This window comes from Thunnus thynnus, chromosome 14, assembly GCF_963924715.1.
Source record: "Thunnus thynnus chromosome 14, fThuThy2.1, whole genome shotgun sequence".
Lineage (NCBI taxonomy): Eukaryota > Metazoa > Chordata > Actinopteri > Scombriformes > Scombridae > Thunnus > Thunnus thynnus.
This window is the reverse complement of record NC_089530.1, coordinates 17,812,286-17,825,126: the sequence shown is the minus strand read 5'-3', so window position 1 is coordinate 17,825,126 and position 12,841 is coordinate 17,812,286. Positions and strand designations below refer to the sequence as shown.

The following is a 12,841-nucleotide window of genomic DNA, read 5'->3' as shown; positions in this document are numbered from 1 at the left end:
TTTTGAGATCTAGGATTAAAATGTTTTTTTTCTAATAGCCAATTATCACACCTGATGTAATCAGATCAGGTTATATCAAATAATCAAAAGAGACAACGGGATGTCTCAAGCTAATAGAACAACAAAATAAGTATTTTCAGGCTTTTTTGCCTTTCATTTAGACAGCAGACCATAGAGATGTGACAGAAAATGAAGAGGGAGAACTTGCAACTATCCCTGGGGACTGTGAGTACATAGTCACCAGGGGATAAACTAAGTTAACTGTATAGATTTATTGTGATGTGTATAGATATATGTGTTTTTAATGTGATGTACTGTATGTTGAATGTGAATGTGTATTCCATGTGAAATGTATCACGGTATTTACAATGACTGAAGCTCAAGTGACTTGTGTTTTTGTCACACAGACTCACAGATCGAATGAAAGCCCTTTACAATGGTACCAAACATTATATTAAAATATTAGTAAATGTCTTTAATGTGTGCCTAAATGAAAAAAGCATCATACTTAAAACTCCAAATGTGAATATTAAGTGATGCAAATTTAAAAAAGGAAGTACAAATAATTGTTCAAAAGTGCATTTATTTAAGTCATTCTTTTGGCACTTCAGTTATCATCGCTGGTCACACAGTTAACACACAGTTAACATAAAACAAAAGTGAGCATCCCCGCACGACTGCAGCTGAAAAGTTATGTCAAATTTACTGCCCAGCAGAAATTTTTAATGTTATCAGGATTATTAGAGCAGTCAGCTCTTAGAAATGTTTGAGCGGTTGTGAAAATGTGTTTATCAGTAACTGTCTTAAAATAATAATAAAATAAGTAATAATATTATTTTTAAGTAATGAATAAATATATTTTTTGCTGAAGTTAGGGAATTTGTAATTTGGACAAAAGCCTCTGAAATAAAAATAAAAAAACATACAAAAGGCTCATATCAGGGAAGTCATCAGGGATTAATTTCTGATTTAGGGAAATAAAATATTGTGATAATCAGAGATGCTCACAAATTGTTTCATTAGGACAATATTACACAATTAAATGGGTAAAATATTTAAAATAAAGGTGACATACAGTATAAAAAGATATTAAAAAAACATGCAAACAGACAGCACCAAGATCAGACTAACACAAAGCAGCTTTGGCAACAACTGAGATTTTCTTTAAGGAAAGGAGGAAAAATGTTAAATCTTAACAGCCCAAGGCATTGTCAGTATATTGAATCATTTCAAACATGCAGTAAGTTTTAAATGCTTAAAAAGTTGTACAAAATTACATTATAAACTTACAAAAAAAAGAAACGTTCAAGGGGTGGACACAAAATGACATTTTATTTCAAGTTAAAGGTAACGACTGAAGCATTTAATCATTCTTCCACTATCTGGTGTTATAATAAATTGCTCCTAATGCAACGTCTCAGACACTGTATCATGTAGACTCATTTTACCAGATGTCTCATTTCAATTCAAAGTCACGATCTGATCTGGCTGCTCATTTTGGCAAAGGTACCGGATAAGATTTCAATACTAACTTAATGTCTTAGGGTTAGCCTTTTTCACAAAATAAATGTGTCTCTTTTAAAAGTCTTTACACGCATGTTCAGAGTTCTGCCAGCTCCACACACAAGCGCTAGTGCTTTTTCTCGAGGTAATTTGAAGGAACCCACCCTTTCCGTGGTCTGCCATTGTCCAGAACCTTGCAGTACCACCAGCCATTCGGGTTTCTGTCAAGAACCTCCAGACTCGTCCCCTCAGGAAATCCCATGGTCTCCTCGTCACCATGGTAATCTGCTATGGAGACATACACCTCTCTGAGGTTGTTATGGATGATGTGGGGCTTGGGTTTCACTGTGGATACAGGGAGAGCATTCTTCAGAGAGCTGAGGCCGAGGGATTCAGAGCTACCGGTACCAGATCTGTTCCTGCTGGGTAGTGCTATATTGTTTGGTGCCAGGCTGCGCGGCACTGTGCCAAAAGAGGCATTACGGCGCACTGTGGGGCTGGCACGAGGATGGTCAGTGGAGTTGAGGGATTCGTTTCTCCTGAGAGAGCCGACAGGGCTGGGACCATCCCTGATGGGGGCTGATATGAAGACGGACTGAGGTCTGACGACCTGCTGCTGTTTGGAGCTGTTCTGCTTCTGTGATCCAAACAAGCCGGTAGGTTTGGAGAGGCCACCAGGAGGCTTGGAGGGGATGGGTGGGGTGACCTTCTTTAGGTTTTGGTTGATGTTGTTCAAGGCCTGCACCCTTTGCTCATTCTTCTCCAGGCTGTTGGACTTGCTGAGGCTTCCAGGTTTAGTGGGAGTGCCATCAGATTCGGACCCTACCATGTCATCTTGTTGTCTGACTGGCTCCAGGTAGTACGTCGGGGCCCAACCCTCTGTATCACCCCAGCGAATGTACCACCAGCCACTCTCCTGCTTCTCCAGCACCTCCACCTCCACTCCAGCAGGGAAGGTGAGCTCACACTCTTGGATCTTTACATAGGGATCTGTGGTGCGATAAAGGATAGAGCCTTCCAGGTCAGAGTCTCCCCGGCTACCTTTGGAATAGATAGAGGAGAGATCTGAGGTGCTCTGAGAAGAGAAGGAGTCCTCAGAGGAGATGACAGAGGCTGTCTCAGAGTCCTCGCCTTTAGTTTTACTGCCATTCTTCAGCTGCCCTGTGGGCCGCAGCTGTCTTCTCAAGGTGCTGATGTCCATCTTCTCAGCACTGGACGCCTTGGCCATCTGTGGTTTAGGCCGTACCACTGGCTTTAATTTAGATGAAGACTTGGTAGCAGAGGATGCCTTGCTTTCCTCTTGATCTTTCTTGAGTCTGGACAGATCTGGGGTGGACTCAGTGGAAGCAGACTTAGGACTAGACGCCTCCTCAGCTTTGGTTATAAATGGGCTCCCATTCAAGTCAATCTTGAGCTTCTTACCTGCAGATCTCCATCCCGCTGGTGCTGGGTTTATGTTTGCAGCCTTGCCAGTTTCTGACAAGACACTTGTCTTGGAGGAATTTGAGTCCCTACTGCACTGCCTCTCTGGCGTCTCCCTGAAGGGCCGGAAGCCGTCATTCTCATAGATACACTCTTCCTCTCCCTCCGCTTCCACCTCTGCCTCATGGCCATCTTCAAATGACTCACCCATCTTGAAGGATGCACTGTGAAGCGATGAAGCCGGGGAGGGCTTGGAGGACAGATGGGATCCCTTCTCCGAGGAAGTGTCCTCATTCTTTCCATCCACCAAGGAAGCTTCTCCCCTCAGAAACTCAAACTCAGACTCCATATCCAGATCGCCAATGGCAGGAACATCATATTCTGGCTCTTCATACACAGGCCTCCCAGGAGACACAGGGGACTCTGGAGCCTCAGACCCAGGACTGCTGGGAGGTGCAGTCTCCACTGAGTCCTGTTTTTTGACAGGAGGAGCTGGGGGTGGGACTTTGGGGCGACACAGAGTGCTTGTTCTACGATTCAGATTGGGCTTTTTACGTTTGTCAATGTAGGAGCAGGGAGCCCAACCCTCCCTCTCTCCTATCGCGACATACCACCAGCCACCAGAATTCTTCTCAATGACCTAAAACACATGTTCAAAAGTTTAAAATCTGTTTAATCTTTGTACGGAGGCATTTTAATATATTTTGTAACTGAACAATAACGAATACATTTATCAATCTACAGATATATGGTTGTTACACAAGTTGAAGAGAGTTTTGTCCCTAAGGTTTACTTTACAAGAGATAGCTTACCTCTGCTTTCTGTCCTCCATTGAAACTGATCCCATCAGATATACAGGACTGAAAATCTGCAATGGTGTAATACTCTGCTTCAACTGTAGGGGGCTCTGGTGGGGAGGGCAACTGAAATCCCTGAGCAGAAAATGAGATCAACACAGTTATACTTTGGTAACTCTATAAAATTCCTGTGCATGACCACTAATCTGAGTAATTTATACAAACATAATGGGTCTGATTTATCTTTTACATTATGGATTATTTGGTTTTGTTCCTCGAACAAGAATAAAAACTCTGAATAAAAGTAAAGTCTGTACACTGTCAGTTACAATTGCTCACAAGGGGTATATATATTTATTGGCACCTCTTCAAGGTTTGTGCTCTTCATCAACAAAAGGACAAATAAGTAAAACAATCTTAGTCACTTAATCTTAGTCACTTTTTTGTGATGAAAGGTTAATTACTAAAATATCGAACATTCTTACCAGGGTTGCATCTCTTCGAGGAGGAGGTTTTTGCCTGAGAACTGGAGAACCTATGAAGCAATCACAGAAGAACATACACATTTCTTTGGTGACATTTCAGAATAAACATTTGTAACCCTTAAGAAATGAAAGAAACAAGTTACTAATAATAGAAAAGTTATTATTAGTGATCTACTGTCACAGATTATATTACAAGTTAATGAGAGAAATTTAGACACTATGGTGACATTACGGTGACATTACTAACCAATTTCCACCCGATGAGGGGCAATACGGGCTATAGCTGGTGAAGGAGGCTCTGCTTTGCTTTTTCCATCCTGTTGAGTATTGACAGGGCTGGAGTCAGAGCATGGGATTGGCAAACTGATCTCTTTCCTGGCCACCTGGGGGCTCTCTGGGACACCTTCAGTCTGCACGTCTTTCTCACTCAGGGCTTTCTTGTTAAGCAGGTTACTGATCTCCATGATGTTGCCAATAATCTCCACTGGGCCTGTCACAGTCTTCTTACGGGGAGAGAAGTCATCCTTCATCTTCTTCAGGTAAGAGGCTGGAGCCCAACCCTCCTTATCCTGGTATCTGTGAAATTAGTCAGGAGAGAAAACAATAAACATGAGAAGATGAGCTTTTTGTGTTGAGAACAGTGAAACCTGAAAGTAAGGCGAGTGATCACAAGCTTACCTGATAAACCACCAGCCTTCCAGGTTCTTCTGAATCACCTCCACAATGACTCCTTTTTCAAAAGCAATTTCATCCTTGCCCTGGCTGGTGTAAGGCTGCACTGTCATGTACTTTTCTTCTGTCAAAGCCATAGCAGAGAATGACAACAAAGTTAAGGTTTTGAGGACTGAAAACAAAATATTTTTTTAGCCAGTAAAAATAAGGAAAAGATAAAGATATGTGTATTCTATAAATCTTCTATTGACTCTCTACATTCACATGATCATTCTGCAGTTATAAGAGAAAACAGTAAACTAATAATCACTATTATATCATCCGGCAACATACTTGTACAGTAATATATCATGATATATTATTTTGTGATCCATTGGCACCAATTTTATATGATACTAGAGCAGAGGTGTGTCTTTTCTTTAATACAGACTTGAACTGTTGTGCTTTCTGGCAGTTCAGCTACCAGATGTGAGTAATGTGTGATTAAATGTTTTTGGCACACTCTGCTTCATAAAATTTGTCTAGTAATGTTTTTCGAAACTGAAAGCCCTTTATAATGCAGTAAATATAGTACACAACTAATCTCTTTTAGGAATGTAACTAACGATAAATTTCAATTGATTAATCTGTCGATTATTTTATCAATTAATCATTTGGTATATAAAATGTCAGAAAATAGTAAAAAAAAATATCAAAAGAGTCAAAGGCGACACCTTCAGACTTTTTGTTTTGTCCATCCAAAACCAAAACATATTCAGTTTGCTATTATGTATAACAAAGAAAAAGATTTAAATCTTCAAATTTGAGACGCTAAAACCAGCAAATTTTCTGTGTTTTTGCTTAAATAATGACTGAAACAATTATTTGATTATCAAAATAGTTACCAATTAATCTTCTGTCGATTGATTGCAGCTCTAGTTATTTTACTTTTGTGGTGGTTATATGTTTCTCTGAAGTTACACATATAGTGTGATGTACAATACATTGAATATTGTTCAGCAGTAGAGTATATCACATAGCACAAAATAGCTTGTAGTGTTAGCATCATTATCATGAGAAACACATCATGACAGTATTGATTTATCAGTAACAATATCTGGGAGTACTTGTATGTATTCCTAAAAATGTGGAATGCAATTTACTGGTATTGACTACAGCATATGGCACAAGCTAGTGTCCTAACAGTTTCCTTGGCCTTGTGACAGCGAGCATCTCCTAACTCGGGCACATAGCAGAGAGCAGTGGCTCCATGCTGATTAATGTATTCCCACAAGGCCAACAGGCATAGCAGAGACATCATTTCCTGTCATTATGGCAATTCCTGTCTAAACACAGACGGTGCAGGGAGAAGAGGTGTGTTCAGAAGGGAGAAGAGGAGCTGTTTTGTATGCTGTCCTCCTAGTTGGTATACAGTCATTCAGTCACATTCTGGTCACATACAGTTTTATTCCATTTTCCTTTTCTCCACCCATTTCCCAGTAGGTGAATGGGTGTGGGATAGTTATTCCCCTGACTTGCAAAAACTACAGTAAGTTTCGCGGGTAAAGGATATTTTTGTACACTTTATTTTCCTTTTGCCTCGTTCTTCCGGCCTCTTTGTGTTGGGGCTGGTAGAACGTTTTCCTCTCACCAACCTCTCTCAAACAATATCCAGCAGTGCAATGAAGGGAAACTCTGAATCAGATGTTATGTTAACCACAACATGCATCGCCTGCATCAGTGTTATAAATCATTCTTGTGGAGTCAGCAAAATATCTGTCCTTTTTTTTTTTTTTTTTTTTTTTAAACACAAAGCAGGATTTCAGTCCTAGGGTGGAAACAACTCTCTCTCCACTCCAGAGAGCAGCATTTAGTTCTCTAGAAACTACTGCCAAGCGCAAAGTTTGGGCTGAACTCAATAGCCTATCCTCACTCCTCTGTCAGCAATCCAAATGCATCTCCTGTGAAAAAAAACCCTTGGTAAGAAGAACATGTGCAAGTTTGTCATTGAGAATGTGATTTTCTTGCTAACTAAGTAAGAGATAAATAAGGCTCTTTGTTAATCTGTCAATATTAGTTGTTATCTGCACCACAGAAGGATAAATGTCTGTTTCTACCACATGTTGGTAGAGCACATATTCATTAGAAAACTACACACACGCTTCATTTGCTCATAAAAAAGCAAAATATGGTTCTAAAATGTGGAATAAGGCATTCCAAAGTGTAATACGCAACTACTTTTTGATGAGTGGGTAGCATTTTTTTTTTTTTCTGTGATTCTGAGAAGATTGGTTTTGGCACACAGTGTTTAATTATAATGAAAACGCTTGCATGGAGCAATTTTGTAGCATAATTTGAGCTTAGCATCAATAATTGGTGTATATAAAAGTTGCTGATTTCACCTTTGCTTTCCAGGCTCATTTCATATTAACGTCAGTTAGTGGTTAGTTGTGGTGGATTGTGGCTCATGATAAAGACATTTGCTGGAAGACAACACAGAATGCAAGACTGAACAATTATGTGCATATGGAGAAGGGCAAGTTTAGTCTTGTGATAAGAGACAATAAATAAGACCAGGCGAAGAGAACAATAACAAAGAAAGGGAGGGAGGGAGGGAGGGAAGGAGGTGATGCAGCATCTGTCTCAGTTCACCTCGGCTCTGCTGCCTGCTGATGACACCCCCCAACGTCCATCTCCGGTCCAGCCTCTTCAGATGGGCCTTATGTCGCTTAGTAACTAACAGACACAGATGGTGACCAGACAACAATGAACAAACAAACATGGAAAACATGAAGAGCAAGCACAAATGTTGCACAAACACACAGCACACAAATGACATGGACCCGACCAAAGGAGCCCCATTATTAGCCACATGGGAGACATGAAAACAAGACCACAAAGCCAAACATGATGGACAGTTAGAGTGGATGGATGGGTGGTTTGAGGAGTGAAGGTTATAGAGGAAGTGTTAAACCAAGACATCTTCTCTGTGGCTTGTAATTAGGATGTTGTTAGCATGGTTTCCCCATCCTGTCGTGTTAGAGCATCTGGGACACGCATTGCTGCTACAGGAATGCCATCCAATTAATAGAGCAGCTGAGAGTGCCGCTGGTTGGAGTTGTGTGCCTCAGAAGGTCTATATTTTCCTACCTCTTTTATAGGCAAAAGAGTGGAGACAGGAATTATTTCTGCCAACTGAGAAGTCTTGTGTCACATGTCAAAATGATAAAAGAAGCTCCTGTAAATGATCTTACCGTATGTAATTTCCAGTGATGGAAATAGAATCTGAGAGATGGGTTGAAATAAATAAAAGTATTTTAATGTGATTAAGTTAAGCTTAGTACTTTAAAGCAATAGTTCAACATTTGGCAAATATGTTTATTTGCTATTAGAATTTGCTGTGATGAGAAGATTGATACCACTCTCATGTCTAGACAATAAATACGAAGCTACCGCCAACATCACTAACTCATTGAACACATTATATCCATTTGCTTGATTCGTACAAATTTCACTGGGACCAGTAACTTCCTGGTCTCCACTGGTTGCTAGGCAACTACTCAAAGGCAAAAAATAGTCCAGCACATAACACTCCCGTAAAACGCTGAATTGCTCTTTACACAGATGAAACAAATGATACCTAATGTAGATAGGCGGATTCTGTTACCTTTTGAACAGTCAGAATAGCTGTTGTCATTTGTTTTCATAGTTTGTGCTAAGCTAAGCTAACTGGCAGCTTGCATTAGCTTCAAATTTACTGTACAGATATGTGACAAGAGTATCAATCTTCTGATCTAATTCTCCGGCAGAAAGCGAATAAGCATATTTCCCAAAAGTATTCCTTTAAGCAATTGTTTATTATTATTATTTTTTGTATAAAATATGACCAAAACAAGGAGGAGGATAAGCATATGTATGCTTCCATCAATGTCACTCATGTCTCGAGTCGGCGGAGCTTTAAACATGTCTCTTTTTTTGGCTTTTCAAAACAACTATCATGTTTTCCATTTTTTTCTGTGACAATGAGGTGGTACAGACTGCTGAAGACCACAAGATTGACAAAGAGATGTTTTATGAGTTTCATGCCATTCCCATGACTGACTAGACATATAAACACTAATTGCACTGACAGATTGTCCTTCCCAAAACTCGCTGGCAAGAAAACTCCTGTTATCTCTGACCAGGTAGATAGGAGTGTTGGGTGTAGACATTTGCATTTAGGTATGCGTGTGTCTGTGTGTGGTCATACATTTGCGTTATGCATACATGTTGAAATCTTTTCTGTTGATAGGTAGATTATGTATTGGAAAGTTTCAAATGGGAAGAAAAGGGCATTCAACATACTGTTAAACTGTAATACTGCCTGGCCTCATGTATTCTCTCTGACTCCATCCCTGAGTCATAAGATATACAACACCAAGGGGATCCTGGGTCCCATTGTTTCAGAGCGTACCAATTGTACAGCAAAAGATGTTTTGGCCAGAGTGCTGGAAAATCCTGATGTTTGTTTGGAAATGTAATACGCAACTTAATTATTTCCGTGCCTCCAGTTTGTTGGGTTTTCTCTAACACAATGTTGCATAAATCTTAACGAATAAGCTGCAATTGCTTCACTACCTGTCAAAACTATCAAAATCTGAGTATGTGACACTAATTGAGCTCTATTGCACTAAGATTAAAATGTTGTCTACACTAATATCGAAAAATGCTGGAAGAATGAGATGGCTTGAGCTCCTCTTAGATGTCTCGAGATGATTGCATGATTGGACTCCATCTCAAACTTCACTTGTCAGCATGATATTCTGGCAAAAAAAAACAACTTACATAGGTGTGTTTCCTATCAAGGTTTTGGATCTTGCTCTGACTCCAGTAAGTTCACAAAATCAGCACTTGTCTACTGTACTGTAACTTATCAGCAATTGCATGAAATAGCATAATTCAAGTCAGAGCTTACACTGATTAACAATATCCATAATTTAGAGAGTATGACTCATTAAATACTCTCATGTTTTATTCCTTACTGCTGATGGAAACACATGCCTCTTTCATGAGCTCACTCCACGGAGGTCATATCACTTAATATTGCATCGCATCTCTACTGTACAGTGCATTACTGTACAGCACGTCACTCCAGTGCACCTCCGCACTCGGTTGTGGTCTGGTCTCTCCTGGCACTGCTCCTTGCTGTTTACTCAGGCCTGAATCTGTACTCTGTTCAAGTGTGCTTATGATGGCAGGCAGACAGAGAGAGTTGTTCACACCAGCCCGGCGTCAGCCGTTAGCGTAGGCTGGCAGTGGTGAAGCAGGGGTGAGTCTGCTCCATTTTGTCACAGATCAAAGACTGAGGATTTGAGGGCAGAGGTGGTGTCTGTGTGTGGGTGGGTGGGCAGGGGCAGGAGAGTTTACAGTGACTTACCTTCCCCGACTTTTGAGGCGCCCAGCTCCAAGTCATCCCGTGTACCACTGTGGGAGTTGAGATAGGTAGCAGGGACCCAACCCTGCTCCTCTGCAGTGCTGACAAACCACCAACCTGTGGAAACACAAAGGAGCTGACTATCACCAGGACTATGTAGAGTTTACCGAGGTAATCAGATGTAGAGTGTGCAGGACATTTAACAAACATGCACTGCATCACATAACAAGAGAGGTATAACATAGACTGTATGCGTGTAAGATAAGATACATGAAATGATAGAAAGTGCAGGATCACAATGTCTTTTAGGGTCTAGAAGTTTTGTTGACATTCTGCCTGTAATTCTTGGCCTGTGATAAGAACCCTTCCCTAGAAGTGAACATAATAAATCTCTACAAAGACGGACAAAAATTAGCACAGATGATGTCAGCTGATGTGACCATAGATCTTCTAGTTTGTCTTATATCCCCTGATAAATCACTTGTGTCTTTGTTTTAGTCACTGAACCCCGATTTGATAAAATATCTCAGATCACAGGGATGAGCTACAAATGAACATGAACATGAGGTAAAAAAAAAAAAAAAAAATCAACTTGACTGCGCTGCCAACAGAATCTATAACTACAGCCAGGGCCAAGAACATCAGAGGGAACACCGCCTGGCTGTTGCTCGACTCATGACGAGGACTTGTTAAACCTGCGTTTCATCAGGATCAGTCATGATTTTAGTGGGCAGGACATTGCTGGTGTGCTGTTACTCACTGAAATATCCATTTGCAATGTTGCAGCTGATTTGACTTGGTTCCTTTGGCTCTGACAACTGCTTTATGACTAACACCTCAGCTGGAAAGGTGCACATAGAAAGCAATGTTTCACTTCTACAAAATCTGCTCCAAATGAGGTGACTTGAGTACAGTGATCTATTGTGTTGGATAAGGTGTGTTGAATGACAGCTTATTGCAAATTTAAAGTCCATATGCACATTAATCAAAAGTCACTCCACATTTGTGACATCACGTCAGCTCTTAGCAGGAGACCAAAGCAGCAAATCTGGCAAAAAAAGCCGCCCTATATGTGGTATGCCGCACATATGATATTTGTTGTGGTAACAGGAATACAATATGGCTGACAGCTGTGTGGACAACCCATAAAAGAGGATAGAAGTGTTCCATCACACTTTCACAGCTGGTCCAAACCTCCAGCGTACATTTTCCTTGAGAAATGGTGTGATTTGAGGTGGTTTAGTTGCACACAATTAAAAGAAACAGAAATCTGTTTTAATTATCTCCTTCATTTTGTGTCATGTATTCCAATCAGACAGGTAGCAATTAAAGGCATATGTAGATTAAAAGGGGTAATTATTGGAGTTTACGGTAGATAGAGGTGTAATTTTTTGGAGTTTCACACTTTTTTTAACTCTTAATTATGCTGAATCTACCGGATGTGGAGAAAATTATTCTGTTAAGTCTGAGAGAATTTGAAAAACGACAATACACAACATTTCACACCTGGTGGATCATGGCATCTTATCTCTCAGCAAAAAAAAACAAACAGAGGGGAAATATAAAAACTCTGCCAACACTGAACAATTCTTCAACCTGCTGTTTTATCCCAACATCATGACTTTCACTACAATATATTCATTTCTGCAATAATGCCCTTAGGATTTGCTATCAGGTCAGAGAGTTTTATATTGTTATGGTTATAAAAAACGAATAATTGTGTAATGCTGGCAATCCAAAGTTTTGATGACTACCATAACTGAATCAAATTGTCCCCTGGCTGTATTCCTATCTGTCCACCAAACATAGTTGGAATCTAGATGCATTCGAGATATCCTGCTGACAGACTGAATGCATGACTTTCGAAGCAAAGGCAATAACAAAGAAAAATCTGTCCAAGCCTTTAAGTTATACACGCAATCTCTGTGATTCATTTGAAGGGTGATTTGTTGAAATGATGAAACTTGCTAAGCTACACAACAGAAAATATCATCAGCTGTACAGTGGAGCTATTTTGCATAGAGTTAGGGTGGGTCCAGCTTGGAGAAAGCCTATGCTGTTAGTGCCTGGCTCTGAGCACCATGCTGGATAGGGTTCAAGGACATAACAAGCCATGTAATGTGCTCAGTCTTTGCACCAAAAGCTGTGGCTTGAACAAAACACCAATAAATCAGACAGAGCAGCACGCTGCAAAAAAAAAAAAAAAAAGATGGTGGTCTACATCATTCAGAACCAAAGGACTCACAATATAGACTTTTTCTTTCCACACTGGAGTTAAAAGCTTGTGGGGTAATGATGCTTGGTACTACAAAGAAGATTTAAGTATTGTTAACTTTAGTTTGACATTAACTACACTGATATCCTCATTTTAAAAGAGTTAGCTAAACCTACATTTTGCAATATTTTATCAAGTCACTAAAAACATCTAAAAAATATTGAAGGGCAACATCACCAACATTAATGGTACATTAAATTAAACTGACCATTATAGCACAGCTTGGCAAGAGTAAAAATACCTGCATGAACTCAATATAGAAAAAAACCTTACGTTTGAAAATTGCCAGTTTCAC

The 12,841-nt window shown here is 40.1% G+C and overlaps 1 protein-coding gene across 2 annotated transcripts in view; it reads right to left on the bottom strand.

Annotated features, from left to right (window-relative positions):
* Window positions 1-563: 563 nt before the first annotated feature.
* Window positions 564-12,841, bottom strand: part of sh3pxd2ab (SH3 and PX domains 2Ab) — a 49,434-nt gene continuing 37,156 nt past the window's right edge. The window contains exons 8-14 of one of the 2 annotated variants that reach the window (XM_067610313.1): window positions 10,275-10,388; window positions 7,511-7,594; window positions 4,886-5,003; window positions 4,455-4,783; window positions 4,208-4,257; window positions 3,738-3,857; window positions 564-3,565 (exon numbers count right to left, since the gene is read on the bottom strand). In XM_067610313.1, coding sequence (XP_067466414.1) covers window positions 1,631-3,565; window positions 3,738-3,857; window positions 4,208-4,257; window positions 4,455-4,783; window positions 4,886-5,003; window positions 7,511-7,594; window positions 10,275-10,388 — 2,750 coding nt within the window. In that variant the 3' untranslated portion in view covers window positions 564-1,630. The remainder of the gene's footprint in view (window positions 3,566-3,737; window positions 3,858-4,207; window positions 4,258-4,454; window positions 4,784-4,885; window positions 5,004-7,510; window positions 7,595-10,274; window positions 10,389-12,841) is intronic. The other variant, XM_067610314.1, reaches the window with a different exon arrangement.